The sequence below is a fragment of the Agelaius phoeniceus genome, chromosome 5, assembly GCF_051311805.1.
Source record: "Agelaius phoeniceus isolate bAgePho1 chromosome 5, bAgePho1.hap1, whole genome shotgun sequence".
Classification (NCBI taxonomy): domain Eukaryota; kingdom Metazoa; phylum Chordata; class Aves; order Passeriformes; family Icteridae; genus Agelaius; species Agelaius phoeniceus.
Genome location: NC_135269.1, coordinates 23,277,883 through 23,298,980, shown reverse-complemented (window position 1 = coordinate 23,298,980; position 21,098 = coordinate 23,277,883). Strand labels below are relative to the sequence as shown.

At 49.6% G+C, this 21,098-nt stretch overlaps 2 protein-coding genes across 4 annotated transcripts; one reads left to right on the top strand and one right to left on the bottom strand.

The window, feature by feature from the left end:
• Positions 1-215: 215 nt before the first annotated feature.
• On the top strand, positions 216-9,743 carry SLC16A8 (solute carrier family 16 member 8). Of its 2 annotated transcripts, none has more exons than XM_054631979.2 (5): positions 216-644; positions 3,852-4,088; positions 4,589-4,732; positions 5,277-6,140; positions 8,304-9,743. In XM_054631979.2, the coding sequence occupies exons 2-5, from the start codon at positions 3,860-3,862 to the stop codon at positions 8,693-8,695; spliced, it is 1,629 nt and encodes a 542-aa protein (XP_054487954.2). In that variant the 5' UTR covers positions 216-644; positions 3,852-3,859; the 3' UTR covers positions 8,696-9,743. The 2 variants fall into 2 exon arrangements, with proteins under 2 accessions (XP_054487954.2, XP_077034679.1); XM_077178564.1 differs by having other exon boundaries at positions 3,789-4,088.
• A 1,505-nt stretch (positions 9,744-11,248) lies between these two features.
• Positions 11,249-20,944, bottom strand: PICK1 (protein interacting with PRKCA 1). 2 transcript variants are annotated; one of them, XM_054632111.2, is made up of 13 exons: positions 20,848-20,944; positions 19,930-20,021; positions 19,239-19,350; positions 18,638-18,766; positions 18,445-18,511; positions 17,083-17,172; positions 16,577-16,630; positions 16,415-16,477; positions 15,905-16,038; positions 15,043-15,135; positions 14,158-14,208; positions 12,779-12,923; positions 11,249-12,539 (listed from the first exon to the last, which is right to left on the bottom strand). In XM_054632111.2, the coding sequence occupies exons 2-13, from the start codon at positions 19,968-19,970 to the stop codon at positions 12,298-12,300; spliced, it is 1,221 nt and encodes a 406-aa protein (XP_054488086.1). In that variant the 5' UTR covers positions 19,971-20,021; positions 20,848-20,944; the 3' UTR covers positions 11,249-12,297. The 2 variants fall into 2 exon arrangements, with proteins under 2 accessions (XP_054488086.1, XP_054488085.1); XM_054632110.2 differs by lacking the exon at positions 20,848-20,944 and adding an exon at positions 20,498-20,841.
• Between the last annotated feature and the right edge of the window lie 154 nt (positions 20,945-21,098).

The following is a 21,098-nucleotide window of genomic DNA, read 5'->3' as shown; positions in this document are numbered from 1 at the left end:
ACCGCCCACCCTGCTTCTTTCTCTCTTGGTCCCTCTGACTGAATCCATCCCTGCCAGCCTGCCCTGCCCTGCTGGGGAAAATGCAAGGAGCCCCTGGGCAGCGGGATTACCGGGGGATTCGGGCTGTGGCAGGCAGCCACCTCATCCCCATTGGCTGGAAAAGCCTCTTAAAAGTGGAGAAGTGCTTTCTGCCCGCTCAGCACCCACTAGTCTCTGCCGACCTGAAGCCATAAGCAGCTCCTGACCCACATCCACACTGGGGGTGCCGTGGGACACTGCTCGCACCCACAGGAGGCAAGGGAGTGCCCCACACAGGGTGTGCCCCCAGATCTGCCACAGACAGCTCTGCTGGGCACCACTGGAACTGGAGGGAAGCAGGCTGAGAGGGGGATTAGCTGTCTTGTGAGGACGTAGCTGCTCCAAAGGAAGGAACGGAGCACAAGAGACTGCTCGACAGGTGCTAGATTCCTGCAGGCATTGTCCTGTGCCCACCATGGAGAAAAGATCCAGCAGGACCTTCTAACCAGGCACCCTCATCCAGAGCCGGGAAGTGCCAGCCAGCGGGAGAAGGAAGTGCTGCTGAGGGATCTGCTCAACCCCTGGGGGCTCAGCTTGTGCTCGGAGGCCATCGCTGCATTGCACAGGTCAGTGCTGTGGAGGGATGCTGGCACCCTCGCTCCAGCAGCCAAGAGGAACAACTCACCCCAGGCCGGCATTCATTTTATTCTCTAAAAATGCTTTCCTGGGGGTTGTCTGTGGGTTGGAGAGGCTGGTGGCATGAACTGTGGGCCTAGCACTCAATAAATAGACTCCCCACCCTATCTGTACTGCATGGAGGCACTAAGAGCATTTATGCGGACCCTCCTGGGTGCAGCTTGTCTAGCACAGTGGGGATTTTCTGGGCATTATCCAGCACTGTCAGCACTGTGCTCTGTGTGTGTCCAGGGACTGACAGACACAGCTGAACCTGCTGTGGTCTTCACCCTTCCAGCCTGGGCTTGTGCCTCCTGGTCAGTGCAAGTCTTCTTGCAGCCACCTGCAGCAAGTTCTGCTCTGGCCCACCTTCCTGTGATGCAAGGGGAAGGGCAGGTGCTCATGCTGATGAGCTTTTAGGTGCATGTGGACTCACAAACTGTGTTTTTACCTGTGGATAAAGCTCCTTAACTGGGGACAAAATGATAGTGAGCTGTAGAGTGTGCAAAGGCAGGAGCAGGTACGTGGTGTGACTGATGTGAGCAGAGAAGCATGTGTGCCATGGTGTTAGGAACGAGGCAGCTCTGAGCTGCCAGGCTCACAGCTGGGATAAACCTCCAGCAGAGGTGTTACAAGGTGTGCTATGGCATATTGGCCTTGGAGGCATCTCCACAGGTGAGCTCCTCTGGTGCACCCCATCATTTGCAGCCACACCTAGCTGCAGGCAGGTAAAAGTGCTTTCATGCTTTGCTGTACAGCTCTGTAGCATGGAGCAAGTGGCCCCTGCAGAGGTGCCCTCCAGCTCCAGACTCAAACAAGTACTCACAGACATTTGTCTAATGTGCTCTTCAAAATCAGATGCCATGGGCTCATCATTGACATGCAGTGTGACAAAATCTCTGAAGAGCATGTCAGAGACAGACAAATATTTTCTTGCTAGAGTGCTGGCAGGGAGCAGCAAGGTTGAGGGAAAGATGGATTGCAATGGTTTGATTGATTCATTTAATTTGCAGTGCAGGATGAGCTCAAGAAAAGCAAGGCTGGAGAGGGGCTTGGACAAAAATTCTCAGGCTACATTTGGTGGCAGCTCTTACTTGAAGTAGCTACATGCAGCAGATGGTGCAGTGGTGGAGCACCAGGTCTGATTGAGAAATCAGTGTGCTTTGGCAGCTGGTCACGTTTGTACAGCTGGACCCAGCTTGCCAGTCAGCTGGAGCTGGGACAGGAGCAGTGGGCAAAATGGCAGAAACGGAGCGAGGCATTCAGTCTGGCTGTCAGGGTGCCAGTGATCCAGAAAATACCAGTGAGGGCGAGATGGGGGAGGTATGGGTAGCTGGAGATAGTTATGGGTAGCTGGTATCATTATTCTTCTCGTCCTTGTAGGGATTCCTTGCCTTAAAAATATCTTCATAGCCCCCTGCTTTCAGTTCATTGCCTCTCTGTCTCTTGCCCTGAGTCCCTGAGACCCGGGCTGGGAGGGAGAGATTAGAGCAGCCTGTGCTGGCCCCAGTGGATCAACCCAAGAGCTGCTAGGAAACAGCCATCCAGAAGAGTTGCCCCAGTCCATGCTCAGAGCCAGATTCAGCTCCCTTTTTTCGTGGCTCACAGCATCCTGAAAGTTTGGGGAGCTCTGCTGCAGGGACCCATGGTGGAGGCAGGTACCTGAGTGCTGCACTCTGTTTTTCCCCTGGAGAGGGGAAGGAGGGCTGCAGCTGGGGGTGGCTGTGGAGTAAGACCACTCTTGCCAAGTAAGGGTCCTCTGCCTGGGGTCTGCCCCAGCTTGTGCCATCCACACTTTTGTCTAAAGGATTTGCACTTCTCTGACATCCAGAGCAACAGCAACTATGGGAATCAGCTCAACTCACCCCCTTTGCATGGAGGACACCAAGAACAGGGACTTCCTTGAGAAATGCACCCAGATCCAGAGATCCTGGGTTGTAGCTATGTGTGTCACATCCATAAGACAGTCCCTGTCCCCTCAGCACTCTCTAGTCCATTTGTGACTCCTGGCATTTCCCACAATTGCTGGTGCCAAGGGATGAGGACGCTGATGCCATCTTGCAGCCCTTCAGCCAGGAGCGCTGGGCAGGAGAGAGGACCCTTGCCAGGAGTGTGCTGCCACCAGACAGTGATAGGAGACAAACCAGACCAAAAAAGCCCAGCTCAGGCATGCAGAATGCCTGTCTAATCTACTTGGGAGCATCTGTAGCATAAGTCCAGTGATGGCTTTGCATGCAGGTGTGGAAATAATCCTGGCTGACAAAGAAACTGTGGCCAATGGTGCTGGAAGGGGCAGAATCCTGGTACCTAAGGGAGAAAAGAAAAACATACCCACAGCAGTCAGCTGGAGCAAAATTCCTGGGCAGCTTAAGAGCCCTGAGAGCAACTCACAAGACATCCCCTTTAATTCCCTCCTTCTCCCCACTTATGCTTTGTTCCGGCCCTTCTGTGTACATACAGAGCCCTAATCTCTCTGGCATGCAAATAACCACCGGGTTTTGTGCTCTCCCCCTTCACCTATTTCGGAAATCTGGCCCCTGAGGGTGGGGAGGGGAGGGAGAAGGAGAGTGCCATGCACTGGGGCCTCCCAGAGGGAAGAACAGAGGGCTTAATGGATCTCCTTGCTTCACTGCTGGAGGTTTCTGTGGCAGGGCAGGTCCTGGAGGACTCCCCACTGGAACAGACCAGCATGGGAGAGGCTCAAAGGCAGATTTAAGGAAGCAAAAAGGGTTCACATTGCTGGTCTTTGTCTCGCCCCATCTGTAGGCAAGGCTGGATATGAAGCAAGGGGGGTGCTGCAGATCCTGATGCTGCATCAGATGGATCTCCAGGCTCAGCTGGGAGCTGTGACAATGCTTGTATATGTTTGGCCAGGGGTTATGGAGCTCTGGGCTGCCCCAGTCTCAGGGGGAGCTTCCCACCTCTGCCCAGCTGAGGCATGACCTCACACCCCAAAGCAATGTCACCTCACCTGGCAGGATCAGGGTACAAAGAGCAGATGTGGCCCCTGATGAGCCTCTCAGAGCCTGGAGATAGTGGGCATGGAGAGAAATCTTGTAGTAAATGTTTGCTCCTCTGCTCTTCTCTTCTTGCAGTGCCAGCAGACTTTCTCTCTCTGTGTTGTGCTACTTCCTCCCAGCCTGCCTTTCCATTCCTAGGTTAGAAGATGGGGAGACCTGACCCAGAAGAAGGGCAGCTCCCGGCTCCTGTGAAGCCCCCGGATGGTGGCTGGGGCTGGATCGTGCTCCTTGGCTGCTTTGTGATCACTGGCTTCTCCTATGCCTTCCCCAAAGCCGTCAGTGTCTACTTCAAGGAGCTCATGAAAGATTTCCACGTGGGTTACAGTGACACAGCCTGGATCTCTTCCATCATGCTGGCCATGCTCTATGGGACAGGTGATACTTGGACACACTTCCCCCTCCTCAGCTCACACCTCTCCCACTCTGCCATGGGCCCAGACCATGTCCCCATGGACTCTCTCATGCTCACTGGCCTGGTCATGAACCACGATGCAGAATACAATTGTCCTCCCACTTCTCTTCTGGAAGTGTGCTGCATCTCATATCCCTGTTTCCTCTGCCCCAGGAGACCTCAGGGGTCACCGCACCTACATCCCAGACAACTGATACAGGGTTTGCTCCCACTGCTGAAGTGCTGTTCCTATCACACCAAGCGCCAGGGAATAGGGGTCCAAAGGCAGGGCAGAACAGAAGCCTCCACACCACCAGCCCCTCTCCCTTGGCCAGGCCCAACAGATGTGTACCTAAGCAGCCAAGTAGTGAGCGCCATCATTACAGCTTCATCCTCCCTGAGAGCCCTGCTTGGGCTGCCTGGCCCTTCCCAGCTGTCCTGTCCTCTCCTGGTCACCTCCTCTGTCTCCTCTGCTTCCTCCTAGGACCAGTATGCAGCATCATGGTGAACCAGTTTGGCTGCCGGCCCGTGATGCTCATTGGCGGGCTGCTAGCTTCCGCTGGGATGATCCTGGCATCTTTTACCACCAACATCATCGAGCTTTATCTGACAGCTGGTGTGCTGACAGGTAAGAGCCCTGAGATTTGGAGGGCAACACAGGCTTACCTGGGGAGAGCCAAAACCATGTCGTATTTCCCTTTAGCACTGCCATGTCTATCAGGTCTCCCCAGCCTATTTGCACATGCTATGGGAAGCACCTAGTCCTGAATCTTGCACCTGTGAGGGATGCATCTGCTGGATCTAAACAGCAGGGGCCTGTGGCTGAGAGACAGAAGAAACCTAGGTGGTGCTCAGTGATCACGGTGACTGTGGTAGGCAGCATAGGCAGCATCAGTACACAGTGGCAGGGGAAAGAGGCAGAATTCATGTGTAAGGCTCAGATCCTGCCTAAGTGTGAGCACAATTACCTGATTCAAACCCACTTGAGATGGACAGGCTGGTTTAGCCCATCGCCTGCAGGGGCTATCCACCAACATGAAGACACAGAGGCTTGTGAGGAGTACATTCATCCCAGCATGGGACTTCAGGACTAGGATAGTCTAAGGGGAGTTTTCAGCTTGTTGCAAAACACATCTCATGTTCTTGCGCTCCTGGCTCTCACTTCCATGTAGGTCTGGGTATGGCACTGAACTTCCAGCCCTCACTGATCATGCTGGGCACCTACTTTGACAAGCGCCGGCCTCTGGCCAATGGACTGGCTGCTGCTGGGAGCCCTGTCTTCCTCTCCTCCCTCTCTCCTCTGGGGCAAGTGCTGCTGGAGAAGTTTGGCTGGCGAGGAGGGTTCCTTATCATGGGGGGCCTTCTGCTTAACTGCTGCACTTGTGGAGCAGTCATGAGACCCCTGGATATGGGCATGAAGAGGAAGATGGGGAAAGCTCAGGACAAATATGAAGCCAAGGAGATGCTGCCCATAGGAGGGAAGTCAGAGGAGGGAATCAGCACCACTGATGGAACCAAGAAAAGCAAGAAAGCCAAGAAGAAGCCCAAGAAAGGAAAGAAGCTTCTGGATTTTAGTATCTTCTCCAACCGAGGGTTTATCATTTACACCATTTCAAAGTTCATCCTGGTCCTGGGTCTCTTTGTGCCCCCCATACTGCTGGTCAACTATGCCAAGGACACAGGCGTCCCAGACACCGAGGCCGCGTTCTTGCTCTCCATCATCGGCTTCATAGACATCTTTGCCCGCCCAGCCTGTGGCATGGTGGCAGGGCTGAAGTGGGTCCGCCCTCACGTGGCCTATCTGTTCAGCTTCTCCATGCTCTTCAACGGCTTGACAGACATCTGCAGTGCCAGGGCCAGCAACTACACGGGGCTGGTCATCTTCTGCGTCTTCTTTGGCATCTCCTACGGCATGGTGGGGGCACTGCAGTTCGAGGTGCTGATGGCCATCGTCGGCTCCCAGAAGTTCTCCAGCGCCATCGGGCTGGTCCTGCTCATCGAGGCTTTTGCCGTGCTCATCGGCCCACCCTCTGCAGGTAGGTGTCTTGCTGCAGGTGCCTCTTTTGGCCGCCACTGCTCCACTGAATTGCAGGTACTGGGTACGGACACCGCACTTGAAGAAAAACCCTATTTCTCAACTTTAAGTTTGCTCTAGAATCTGAGAGCTGATCTCAGCCTTCACTACGAATGTTGCATAAGAATCATGTTAAGGATAGGGTCAGGCACATGCTGCAGACAAACCTTTGAGAGTCTTCATTAGGACAAAGCAAGTGTCTCTCAAATGCTCCTTGGTGTCCATGGCCTTTTGATTGGCACTGTGAAAAGTGACCTCAATTTGTTTGGATCCCAATTCCAAGGCACAGGTGTTTTGCTGTCAGTCAAGTCAAAACAGTTTGCACAGTCCCCTGAGGCATTTGCTGGTAATTTTTCTAAGAGGATTAAGACACTCACAGCTTTTCAGCCAGTCTAGTCTAGGTCACAGCCCCTGGTAAGGTCCAGGCCCCACAAACAGCCCATAAAAACAGGCTGTTGAATGGAGGTTGGTGTAGATTAATGTTGAGTGTCTGATCACATGTGAGAAAGCCAAATCATGCCCAAGGCTCATTTCCAAACAAAGTGCAGTTTCCTGATTTGCAAGGAAGAGTCAGGGACAAGACTATGGAAAATCCCCAGGCAGGAACCACTCTGTTGTTTCTTGCACTCCCTTCCTTCAGCTGTAACACACAGGCTAAAGCCCATCATTGAAGACCTTTGTGTGAATGGTCTCTTCCTCAACACAAACCACCAGTTATGAGTAAAACCTGCCCTCAGCAACTCCAACCAGTTCTCAAGTAAAATTTGGCAGCCAAGAGAGGACCCTCCTATATGCTAACAATAATTCATGTTTCACTTTATAAGCTGTGGGGCAGTTGGCAGTCCCAAGCCAGGGAGGGTCAAGAAATATGTGTTTTGGAGGCAGCTGCAGAGAGATCATTGGGGAAGAGAAGGATTTAACAGCACCTTGCCCCAAGGAGCAAGGCCCACCAGTGGGGTGCTAACACGGGAATCCCTCAGCCCTCCTGCCTCAGCTCAGCTATGCCTTGGTGCTGTGAGCATGTACAATGGCACGCAGACAGTGCAGGGTCACTGAAGAACCGTGCTGGGGGCAGCCAGGCCGTGTTGGGGGCTGTAGGACCCCCCTGGCACAGGAAGCCCGAGCGCTCTGACAATCCTGATGGCTCGGACTCGGTGAGAACAGCGCTCAGCTGGGAGAAGGGGGGTGAACAAAGTGGCTTTGTTCGGTGTAATCCTCCTGAGCTGCTTCCCGCTCCGTGGGGCCGAGGGCGTTTGGCACAGGATAAGCTGCACTCACACACGCACACGCACGCGCGCTGGGGCTCCTCGCTTGCCATCCGGCTTGGCTGAACAGGGCCACATTCACCTGCCCAGGAATGCACCACGTGCCTCCCATGACTGCTCCGGGAGGCACCTCAGCGTGTCCTGGGGCTGGTTTCTGTAGCACAGCAGCGACTGGGGTCACATGTGCATTCGGGAGCAGGTGAGACCGGGATGGAGAGCGCGGTTCCACGGCTGCATCCTGACAGCAGCAAGGCAGCTGTTTGTGCTCCCCAAGGACTGGGACCTCTTCCTCCATTGCTAGCCCCAGTGGATACAGAAAATATATTGAGAATATCTCTGGCACAGAAATCATCAGGTGTGGGCCAACCAGAGGGATTTGTCTGCCAAAGAGAAATTTGTTCTTCTCTTCAGAATGTTTTCTTGACATAATAGCTTAAGAAATAGCAATGAGAAAAAATTCGTTCTTTCCTTCAGAATGTTTTCCTGACATAATAGCTTAAGAAATAGCAATGCCTCTCAAACTTTCTTTTCTGAGACTGGCCAATCCAAATCATGAGAGGCTTTTCCCACTTTGGCAAGTAGAAAAGCCCACCATGAAAGACACACAATTTTTTAAGCTTGTCCAAACAAGGGAAAACAACAACCATGCACTGTTACCGTATTTTCCCTGGAAGTACAGTGTGGCTGTTTCCCAGGGTGATTTTTAGATATTCAGGCTTCTTGCTGCTCCCTTGAGGAATGGGTCCTCAGCCACATGCAGGTGCTGCCCCCTGCACTGGGCTGTCCATGCAGGAGTGCGTAGGCTGAATTTAACCATCTCATGTCTTCTCCAACCATCTCACGTCTTCTCCAACCATCAGGCCGCCTGGTCGATGCTCTCAAGAACTATGAGGTGATCTTCTACCTGGCGGGCTCAGAGGTCGTGCTCTCCGCCCTCTTCCTGGGTGTGGCCAGCTACTGCTGCCTGAACCGAGGGAAGAAGGAGCCTCCCCCCGAGAACAACCCCACTGCGGGAGCGGGGAGCGACACCGAGGAAGCGGAGTCCGACGTGCAGGAAGCCGAGGAGCACAGCAGCAACAACCACCAGCCGGCCCACAGCACCGACAGCGCCGTGGTGGTGGCCAGCGAGGAGGCCAACCATGTGGCAGAGGAGCAGCGAGGGGAGGGAGGCGGCTGTCCCGCCGGGGACGGGGAGGTGCTGGCACGGGACGGCTGCAACGCTGACCAGATGGTGGAGAGGGACAGTTTCTAGCCAGAGCAGAGAACAGGGATGTATAAAACTGGCCTTGTGTGCAAGCACCTCAGCATGGGAGGGTAGGTGGGATGCGGGGAGCAGAAAGTTGGGACAAAGGCAGATGTAAGAAATAAGAGGGAGAGGTACAAGAATAGCAGGTCCCTATGTACATATGTCCACAACCTACCCAGTGATACGTCTGCTTGCATCCTGCACCCATGCTGGTACAACACAGGCTCAGAGCAGCCCAAACACCAAAAAGAAAAAATAATAATCTTCTTTCCTCACTTTCAAACCAGCCCTGGAGAAAGTCTTCTGAAGAGGCTGCCAAGGACTCTCCTTTTCCTTCTGCATTGTCACGACACCGAACACAAACAATTAGAGACTCTTTGTAATCAGATCTGGTATGCTCTGTTCTGGTGTCAGTGTTTCCTTCACCCCACTTCCCTGTCTGGACAGTGTCAGTCTCACTGGCAGCACGTTTAGGAGGTCCAGGGGCACCAGCGTGGGGGTAGACACCAGGCTCTCTGCAACACCTCCCTCGGGCACTGCCGAACCAGGAGACCACCAGCTCCAAGCACCTCTGCCTGGCACATCTTTTGTGGACGGTAAAGCTGGGGCAGTGACACCTGATGCTGCTTCCCCAAGTAGGGAAGCGCTGCCTCAGAGGCTGCTGCTGAGGTACAAGAGGAAGACACCTAAGAAAGGCTAATGCCATTAGGTGTGCAGCTGCAGCACGGAGCCTTGCTGACAGGAATAGCACCAAGCCAGCTTTATCTAGGCTCAAGTGAGCCCCGTTGACGTGTGAAGGGAACAACTTGGCCCCTGTGGGGGCGGGGGTTTCAAGGCAGGTAAATAACCGTGTCCCAAGCGATTATCCACTGAGCAGGAATGGCACCAGACGTGCCTGTGTTTTCCTCTTAAATAGAGAAAACCTCCTTACATAAAGGAATCAAAGGTAAGGCAGAAGGACAAGCCCCAGTCCCCGAGTGCCGCTAACGAGGGTGTTGGAGCACGTGGTAAAGCAGGCATGACCCCCTCACCCCCTGCTGCAGTAGTGGATTTCTAGATTCAGAGAGGACAACCTTCCCTGGCATGCTTAAAGCACTTCTAATCTGCTTTAGGACTGGATCTTTTATAAACACCCCTGGCCAAAGCTCTTTCTTCCGGTTTCCTGAACTGCTTCACCTCAGAGACCCTGGGGGAACCTGTGACTATAACAGGGGATCAAAAACTAAGCAGAGGGCTACAGGGAAGGCAGCTTGTTGGGCCACCAAAAGTTATGTTTCATTCCAGACCAGACTGACTACAAATTAACGGGTAGTTGGCAGGATCCATAAAGCCATTTAAACACAGCAGGGGAGTGGGGACATGAAGGAAAGGGTTTCATTCTAGGTGCTCCCAAACAAAAAACAGCAGCAAATGATGAGCAAAATAAAGCTGTTGAAGAATATCAGTTTAAGAAGAGACAGAAGAACTGGAGATTGGAGGGGAGAAGGTAAACCCCATGAGGCTGTACTCTGTCCCACCATAGCTAACACCACTGTTAGATCTCATATTGAGCTATTCACAGTGGTGACTTTGGGCTTTTTCCTACTCAAACTCACTTAGAAATATCCCAAACAAGACTAAACCCCATACCAAACCCCAGATGCAAAGCTCTGGGAGAATGAGAGCAGCAGCAAGGGTGCTGGGGCCCTGCAGGCATTCACCCAGTGCTCTCAAAGCTTGTTTTCCCTTTCCAACAAGGAAAGATCGCTGTTTCTGCTCAACCAAGCTGCTCTGCAGTTCTTTCCCCAGTAACCCCAGGCTGGGTTTCCCTTATTCACTAGTATGCCCTCCAAGGAGCTCACAGCTTCCCAGAGGTCCAAGGTCCACAGCATGAAAACAACTGCCCTTGTCAGCCAGGCCAGTCACTAGAACAAGGTCCCCTCTGTTTCCTTGTCACAAGCCAACATTTCCCACTAAGCCTCCCACTCTTAAATTATTTTCACAAAAGCAAATAAAAGCCCTCAGGGTACGAGGTCTCACTACAGACAGTGCTGCAAGATTCCCAGACCTCTTCCTAAAAAACCCAGCTATGCTGCTTTACACTTGGTTTCAATGGCTTTTAGGCAGACTCCCCTGAAGCATTTTCAGTTCCCCCCCAACTGCTTCGTGTTTTGGCCAACAAACAACTCTGAAAGAGAATCAGGGACTTAAGCATCAGCTGAAGCTTGTGATGCAACAGCTGAGCTGTGTGAAGAAGCTGGCCTGGAGAGGGACAGGGATGCCACCTTGGCAGGACTAAAGCACCTGGGGGCCTTTAAAAGGCTGGTGCTCCCCTGGGAAGCTAAAATGCAAAGCAGCTGGTGTTCCTGGAGGACTGGCCTTGCTACAGCATTTATAACTCTCTTCCTCTGGAAATCTGCACTGCACTGACCACCACGGGTTGCTATAGAGATTATGCACCAGTACAAGACAAAAATGGCTAGTACATGACACCCATCTTCCCAAGATTATACCTTAAGATTAAAACCAATGGAAGATAAGCAAAAAAACCTTTCATAGAAAGGCATGAAGGACATGAAATTAAATGTCACATATTTCTTTATTACAGACAATAGTCACTACACCAGTCTGTTTAAATTCTCCAGAGCAGCTTGACCATGGATGGTTTTTTTCCAGCCACCCACAGAGATGAAGAAGCTCCAAAAACAATCAAAGAGAAACACAAATCTAAAAAAAAGAAAAATCTTGATCATAAATTAATGCACTTAAATAACTTCTCCCATGACTACTAGAATGTAATAACAGAGAAGTCAAAACCCCTGCCCAAGAATACCACCACTCCTGGCAGTTGTGCAGCCTATTAACAGATGAAGTGCCATCTGCATCTGGGATTGGCCCACAGGGATGGAGGGAGGGGAAGAGAAAAGGAAGGAGGAAAGAAGCACTCTCACTTACCTCAGCTTTCCTTTCCCCCCTTCCCTTGTGCTAGGGAATGGGAGGATAGCTACTGCTGCTGGCTGGCCCAGAGGCAGCACAAAATAGCTGTGCAGAGAGGAGAGCACACTAGTCATTCTTTATACTAAAAAAACCCAAAGCCTCTTCCTCTCTCCACAAGGGCTTGTGTCTCCTTTCTATTTTAAAGATAGGGTATTTCCATCACAGTCCTAAGGTGGATCCTCAGAAGGAGCTTTAAGACAGCCAGCAGCGATGCCAACACTTCCCCATAGCACAAGGGGAGGATGGAAAGGGGCTGCCCTCACCATTTTTAATCACCTCCAAACCCTTAACTGGCTTCCATGTGTCACAGAGGAGTGGTGCTGCCCCCGTGCTCAGCAGAGTCCTGCCTGCACAGGGGCACATGGCGGTGTAGGAGTGGCTTTTCCTCCCCACACTGCAGTACCCAGGCTGGGTACCAGAAGTCTCCAGGGGCAAAAAGAATTATCCAGGCAAACAAGCAAAAGAAAAGAGACGAAAGCAGAGGCTGGTCCCAATCCAACCAGCTACCCCACCCAGAGCAGAGAAGGAATCCCAGGGTGGATACACAGAGAAATGGTGGAGGATGAATGGCCAACATGAAATACATGTTTTCATAAGTCTGCAGAGTCCTCCCTCTGGCCATGCTGACACACTCAGGCATCATCAATGAGCTTCTCTCCATTTGCATCCTCCCTCCCGCTACCCTCTCTCTCGCTTTCGCCTTCTTCCTCCGCCCCATCTGTGTAGGTATCCTTCTGCCCATAGCTGAGAGTGGTGCGGGCGAGGTCCACCTCGATGGGAAAGACATCTGCGTCCCGGAGCACGGCGTAGCAGTCGTCGTAGTACTTGGACATCGTGGAGACAAAACGCTGGAGCTGGAACACGATGTCCTGCACTGCAGTGGAGACATGTTGGGGGGAAAAAGTGTAAAAATTTCCTTTCCAAACAGTGTGAAGCTTCCCTTACCAGTGTTAGATACCATCACCTACACATTTTGCCCCTCAGAGCTGATGTCTTGGGTACAGCCACAAAGGAGCTCTTCAGCAAAGAAGAACTGAGCTGTCTTCTGAGCTGAGACAGAGGAGGAACAGAGAGGCCAAAGTCATGTCTGCTGAACTCAGCAGTGGCACTCACCATGTTTCTGGTCCAGGAGCTCTATTTTCTCCAGCACGTCCTTCCTCATCTTGGCAAAGCGCGTGCGAGCCTCCTGACGGCAGCGCAGGATGAGGCGGTACTCGTAGTTCCCAGTACTGACCCGGTAGAGAGGCTCACCCAGAGCCTGCCAAAAACACAGTGCCATGTTAGAGACTCCCACAGCAGTGCTTGCACACAGTCTGCCTACCAGAGTGGACTCACAATGGCCTTGGGTTATTATGGACCTCTCAGGCACATGGGAACTGCTGTCAGGAAGCAGGAGGAACACTGAGCCGTGTCAAAAACTGGCAGTCAGTGGTGCCACTTTGAAGGCCAAACACACCAACCATGGTAAAGCATCACTACTAAGCAAATACAAAAGGACAGGCACCTTTCAGCCCAGCATGGAGAGGTGACATGGCTTCTTACCTGGACTAGCAAGATAGGCATTAAGAACAAGTTTATATCAAGCACACAAAAATTCTGCCCTCCTCTGTAAGGTTTTCCCTGTATGGATTGCATAATGAATTACATATCTACAAAGGGAACCCTCTGGTATCTACAACCATCCAGACAAAATACTGGAAACCAACCGGGAGGGACCTATACATTGTCCTGCAAAAGTCTGGAAAGGGGTTAGCTTTGTCAGCAATGAAGCATCCTTCCCTTGCACCTGTGAACACAACATACAGAAAAATCTGTGCTACAGACTATGGCTCCCTAACACACACTGCGTGTGCCAAACCCAAAGGTGCCACTCTGCTGGGCAAGACTGGGATTCTTTCCTTCCCATTTAGAAGGAAATGTATAATGAAAGATTGTGTTAGGAGTTTGATTCCTGCTTGGCAATTGGGGATTAGACATTCCAAGAAATCAAATGTCTGCTCTGAGGTTGATACCGAGGATAAAAAAAGATGTTACTCTTATGCAGGGAAACTGGAATTTATGGGATACCTTTATCTATTTTAAACAGAGCTGTTAAGGATTAAAATCCTAAAACTCTAAACTATAAACCCCCTATTGTTAACAGATATCCTTTAATCAATTTCCTTCACTTATAAATGCAGCTTCACATGCATTTTGCTACAGAGAAGCTAAATCTCCATTTCTAAGAAACAAGTCTTAATGATAAGCTGTACACTACACACAAATGGAATCTGTGAAGATAACACCTTAATCCTCCTTACATAACCTAATAGTACTTAAACACTGAGAAAGGCAACCACTGAGCAAACAAGCTGCAGTGCTCCCCAGGTAGTATTTAAGGATCCCCTATTTCTAATACATTAAGAATAAATGTATGTAATTCCTTAGGATGCATTTACTGGTTTGGGTGCTGACAGGCACAGGAGTGCTTTTGCAATTGTACTGATACTCACAATGCAGCTGTACTCTTCATCATCCATCTCTTTGACTTTCAGGCAGTAAGACTTTGCAGAATTAAAGATTAAAAAAAAAAAGCAAAACAAGAAGGAACTATTAAAAATTAGAAACAACTTTATCATCACCCATACCCATGAGGTTGCACCATTCCAAGCCTTTCTTCAGTGGACAGACTGAAGAAAGCACAGTGGGAAAAAATCCTGTGTTCATCTACTCTTTGGGAAAAGACAGTACAAGAGAAGTATGAGTTGGGAATAAATAAGAAGGAAAACAAAAATATTAATTGGAGGGAGGATTGATGTAGGAAGAGATTCTACCATATTCCCTTGCCTTAGGGCTGCAGCTCCAAGTACTACTCTCAACAGGCAAAAGGAAATAGATTCCTACAATTAGAGAACAGGTGAACTGAGCAATCTTACCCTTTTTGGGTAGAAAATGAAGGCTGAATGGAATGAAGGAGGTAAAAAAAGGCAAGGTCTAAATTAGAGCAAATATGACTTGACAGTTGTTTACTTTGGCTAAAGAAAGAGTGTCCAAAATTACCTGAAAAATATGTAAGGGGGTGCTCTTTAGAGGAGTTCAAGAGTCTAAGTTGCAGAGAAACTCTTTAGAAATAAATCAGGAAATAATTCTGATCATGTAGAAAATAAGTCATATGGGTACTGTAAGATCCTTCTTACCAGTGAGAAGTGTTAAGTTAAAAGCAAGTATCTGAATCTGAGTAATCTGTCAGTAAACAAAGAACTAGAAAAAACAGGGCATTCTCTCATGGATTATGGAAGGATGGATATGTGATCATATAGGCTAGATGTGACTTTCAGGATGATTCTAGGAAACTTAATTTCGACCAACACTTAGGAAAAAAAAAAAAAGCAGCTCACCAAATATTCAAACTTGACATCCAGGTATTTTTTGATAGTCAGCCTTGTGTCAGGAATGGCTTTATTCAGATAGGTATTCAAGTCAGTCAGCATCTGCAACGGAAACACCCTCTTGCTGAATTAAGACTAAAAAACATGACTACAATTCAAGTGCAACCTTTTCCACAGCACAGGCCATGAGGATGCCTCAAAACTCTTCTTTGAACTCCAGCACATTTGAAAGAAAACGTTTTATCATGGCTCAGAATGGTTAGAGCCTCCTCTACTGTCACTAGCAAGTGGTTCCAGTGCTAGAAATGCTTGCCTCACTTATAGCACGGATTCATCTGCTTTTGACTCATTTTATTTTCAGCTGGTTCTGGAAACAGCTCTCCCTGATTCAACGTTTTATGGCCCAGCATGATCTATCCAACACAGCACTGAAAGTGGTGCCCAAATCAACACTTAAATTCTCTCTTTGCTAAACTAAGTGCAGAGATCCCCTGGAGACTCTCACTCTTATATAATGACTGAAATTCTTACATTGTTCCTGGGTTGCTTGTCTGAACTCTTTTAGTGATACAATGCAGTTATGGGTACCAATATCAGATACTACACTGGTCAGTGAGACAACTCCTTCATTCCCAAAAGAGAAGGAGAGGAATATACCCATATGCAGAAATCACAGGGACAAGGTTGATATATTCATTATGTTACCTCTCAGGTTCATTTCATTACGAAGAGAATTCCCTGAAGGAAAGCAGACAAGGATCCTTCTTCCCTTAACGAATGAACTTTTAAGACCACACCTTTAAAGACAGTTTCTGCCTTTCTAGATTCCCCTCTCCTCCAAACCCTTTACTCCTATGGTTAAATTTGTTACCGGCTTAATTGTTTTCAGAAGGTGAATCCCAAACTTCTCAATGTTGCGATGGGCATCAGCAAATTTCACAAAGGCTTCACTGGCAGCTGGTTGTGGTTCCCGTACACCAATGACAGAGAAAACATCTCCAAATGCTGCATGAGCAGAATAAATACAGACAGATGAATAAAGAGGTGAACCCTGAGAAAAATCTTGTCTCCAGTATTAGAAGTCTCTCCCATAACCTTACAATTAGCTGGGGGATGATGTTACAGGTGGGAAATAGTAAAGGTAAGCTACGTATTCCCTGAAGACCAGAGTTTGGCAGGGCATTTCCCCAATGTCTTATGTGAAGGACAGGGCCTGTGTTAGCACTATGACTGGTAATACAGGAGAGCAGCCCTTCACAGCTCATTTCTGCAACCCTTGTTTTTTTTTTTTTTGAGTGAGAGAATCACATATCTAAGTACTGACAAAAACTCCTGAAACTGAAAGTCAAAGATTTGTGCTCCCTTTGCTAAGATTCTTTACCTCTGTGTGTCTGAGATAGCTCAAAGAAAGCCCTGAGAAGACTCTTGGTGTGCTCTGTCAAGCCTGTGATGGAAGCCAGAAAAAACATTTAAGTCACTTCACTGAAACACAATGAAAATATCCTTCTCTCCCATCTGCTGTCTGATGGAATACCAAGTTTACCTTTGTATAACTCTGCAGTCCTCTCCAGCTCCTCTAATCTCTTCACTAGTCCATCTAAATAGAAACAAGAATCAGAATAAAGAATTATAACAGTCACATTCAGGACATGTTTAGGACCTGATCTTAAACATGTGGATATGACATATATGAAACTGGTGGAAAAATACCAGTTTCAAATATTTGGTTCAAATTCCCCTCGCCCCTTAATGCCTGTCCTGTGATACAATAGGGGAAGCTTTTAAAATGACTGCAAACTTATTTTATAGTGTGGGGTCATCATCTATTGCCATTCACTAAGATGGTCCCTGCTTTAAATTAATCTGACCTGAGATAACATTTAAGTGGCCACAGGGACAGGCTGTATCACTCAGGAAGGGCAGAGACTATCACAACAGCAAGGCAGAGCAGAAGAAAAGTGTGTGGACCATGCAAACAACAATAAAAAGCAAGCAAACACAGGAGAGTAAGCATTCCATTAGGAAAATGTCCTCCTGGACAATGCCTACCATTGCAAAGTATGGCTCGGCTTAACCCCAGGGCATCTGCTGTCCCCGAGCTCATGTTCTCCACCAGCCGGTGCTTTACCTTCTTCAATACTAAAGGCCAAAACAAAGTGACAAACCAGCATCAGGGTCACTTCCATGGGCAAGAAAAGCTCACCAGCACATTCCACTGGTTTTCCAGGCACTGGATAAACTGCACTTAACTCAGTATTGAGGCAGCAAGAAGAAAGAATACTGCAGCAACAGGGTACTCTGGTCCAGCCATGCCTAACACGTTTTCTAACTTGCCTATCTGCCCTGCTCTCACATCCTAAATACTTCAATCATAAGAGCTCCAGCAATTCTTTTGGAAGATTGTCCCAGTCAATCACTCTGCTATAAGCAAAGCACTTATCTTGATATTTGGAACTAAACTTTGCTTATGCTATCTGCTGTATTACTTCAGCTGAAGTAATGAGGCTGAATGACAATCAGGACTTAATGCTCAGTGCTGTCTCTTTCCTTACTTTTACCTTTTGAATCCTAATTAAACCCTTTTGCCACCTCTTAATGGAATTTCTGCCTTTGGTCGTCATAGCCTACAAATTACTAGAGACATCTATGCCCTCCTTGGAACCAGATGACTCAGTCACCTTTATTTACAGGCAGACTTGCCTGCAGATCCCAAGAACTCAGCTGAAGCCACAGTGTTCTGGAAAATACCATAATCTCATCACACTTCTGTTTTCCCAGAAATCCATCTCACTATTCACAATTTCCCAGAATTCCTGTCAATTTATTAGCACCATAATCACCAGGAAAATAAATGAGAGCAAAGAGAATGGATACATTTTGCTGAAAGTGAGAAAGGCAGATCACATAAAGGAGACAGCTGTGTAGGCTTAGTTCAAAACCAGACACTTTGTTTTAGCAATAAAGGCTCTTCTGTCTCTCATAAAATTTATGTTTGTACAAAACTCAGTGTAGATAGGTATTTCATCACTGTTCTCCATGGTTAGAAATCCCCACCAATGCCTTTCAATTGACACATTTCTGTGTACATCTCAAAATAGGTCAGCCTAACTTACATGTATTAAAAATAGATTAATTAAATTATTATGCAGTTGAGATTCATCATCCATACTAAACACAGCACAGAAAAACAAGCCTCCCACAACTACAATTATGTCTTGATTTAACTTTCAAGCCTATTTCAAAATGTCAGGGAAGGATTTTTTTTAAACCTGTAACTCTCTTTGATAGCATCCATTTGAAAACAACTGAGTTAAGAGCAAGAAAGGAAACAGATTTGGTTTTAGCTGAGGGACCAATCTTTCACCCTCCTGCATCATTTTAACACTCTAGGGAGAAAGAAACCAGTCTTACCAATATCCAAAGACTTGCCCTGCTTTGGGTCAGCCTGAAGCTTGTTGTAGTGTATTGTCACTTCTCCCTGCAGAGAGAGCAAACCCCAAACTGCTGTGCTGGAAGCAGGCAGCAGCAGCAGCTCCCTTTACCCAAAGACAATAAGCTGCCAACTACAACCCAGAAGCTCCAGTGGCCCCCTCCTACCTCTCACCTTTACCATCTGTATCATCTTGGCCACCTCCACTTTGGTCTTCCCTTTGACGGATTTCCCGTTGACCCCGGTGATTTCATCCCCGGCTGCGACGGTGCCGTCCAAGGCTGCGGGAGTGTTATCGAACACCTAGGGCAGAGACAGGCACCTGCAGTCACGAGAGGGGCAGGGCAGAGCTGAAGAGCACACGCCAAACAGCTGCACTCCTCCTTCTTAATCCACTTCTGCTCTGTCCACGGTGAAGCTGCAGTTTTCCCCCTTTCCAAACCAAGAGGTGGGCTGACCATCTTGTTCTCTCAGGAAGTTCTTGCCCCTAGGATGTGCCTCCTCAAGCACAGGATTTCCTGGTGTTGGGAGTGTCACACTGCTCCCCTGTGAATTCTAACATGCTCTCCAAGGAGAAGGATAATTCCAGCAGTCTTAATTTAATTCTTCCACACCTACTAGGTACTAGAGTAAGGAAATCTTTTCACGGGAAAGTGAGATGTCATCTCCCACTTTGAGAAAAACAAACAGCATAGCGCTGTCTTTCCACACTTCCCATCTCTCAGGCCAACTCTGTTTTAAAAAGACGGCTTATTTTTCCTCCCCAGGTGCCCACCTGGACGATGTAGAGGCAGGGGCAGTACTGTGCTCCTCCTCCAATGCTGATCCCAATCAGGTTCTGAGAGTCCTTCTTCAGGGTCACTGTCCCAGGTACAGTGGGGATGCCCCTACAAAGAGAAAGGAATAACTGAATGTAGGCAGAGCTGCCTGCATATGAAACAACTCTGGTATCTGAGTCAGTAATGGAAAACATCATGGGCACTGCACGTCTGAATTAATTCCCTCACCTCCCCACCTCTGCCACAAGGTCTATCAGCATGGGCAAGCAGGGAGACCTTCTGTGCCATCTTTTTCTTGGGATTGCATGCAAGGATTAGAGGTGGAAGAGACACCCTCATCTATGGCTAGGCACTGAAGAAACACTATCATGCTTCAGTGTTTCACCTGGACTTAGTGCTGGGGTGAGAGGACAACTTGCACAGCATAAACGTGATGCAAATCAAGTGCTCTATGTTAAATGCAGGGCAGTCACTACAGAGCAACACAAATATTCTTCTTTGCTTGTCAGCACAGCGATGCCTCATCCCCACTCTCCAGAGGGAGCAAGAAATCAGCACTGAACAGGAAGGCTGATGCTCAGCACACAGTGTCACACACAGGTAAATTTATCAACTCTCATTAGGTCTTGGTTGCGAGGCCTACTTCTATTGTAAGAAACACCAGGAAAAGACAAATGAAATACTCACAGCTTATCTTCCTCAATATCATAGTCCAAATCTGCAAACATTGTTTTGGTTCAGTGGAGTCCGTTTGTCTGAAGCTGCTTATTCCAAAATCCCTGGGAAGAAAGAACAGAATAAACCAAATAAAAGAATGATTGCAATAGAAAAAAACATAGAACCAGCCTGTCACCCTTATCAATCTCCTTTTTCTTTTTCGGGATGCCACATTGTGGTCTCTGCTCTTATATCAAAAGATGAAATATTAGTCAAGTGTCCCTGGTGCTCTGCTCTGCATGCGAGAGGATGGATCCCTCGAATTTGAACGCTGCATGTTCCAAACCCAACACTGACACACGTGCAGCGTTTCCAAAGCACAGAACAAAACGTGGTCCCTTCCCGCAGCTGCTTCTTTCCAGGCTCGACCTTGCACCGCGACTGCTAAAACACTCAGTTTTATCCCCGACATCCATCACACATCTCCGTGCTCTTGACTTCACAGCAAGTCACGTCACTTTCTGACATTCCCCGCCTGTCTCGGCAGGCCGTGCTCAAGCTTCCCACCGAAAGCCTCATTATTTCCCCACGCACAAACCTCGTTTCCATTTAATTTCGGACAGCAATTAACTGGCACGTTTGGGTTCCGCCCACCCTTCGGCAGCACCCAAGGCACGGCGACGCCGTGAGGGTGGGCGCCTTCACCACACCCGACCCTGAGGGACCCGCGCTTCACCCACAGCTCAGCGGGGCCGGGCAGGGGCAGCGGTCAGGGGCTGCGGGCAGTGCCGGGCAGGGGCTGCGGGCAGGGCAAGGGTAGCAGGCAGGGGGCGAGCGCAGCCCCCACCCCAGACGCAGCCCCGGCCCCGGCCCCGGCCCCAGCCTGCCCGGCGGGACCGTCCGGGGGCAGCCGCCGGGGGGCGTCCCTCAGGGGCCCCCCAGGCTCACCGGAAGCGGCCGCGCGGCGCCGTCAGCCCCCGCCGGCCACGTCACCGCCGGCACCGCCCGGAAGCGCCCGCCGGAGCGCCGCCCCCCGCGCGCCCTCCGCGTTGCCATGGGGACCGGGGGAGCGGGGCCTGGTTCGGCCGGGGAAATGGCGGCTCAGGGGTGCCCTGATCGCTCTCTGCAACCCCTGAAAGGAGGCCGTAGCCACGTGGGGGTCGGCCTCTTGTCCCAGGCAACAAGAGCACATAGTCACA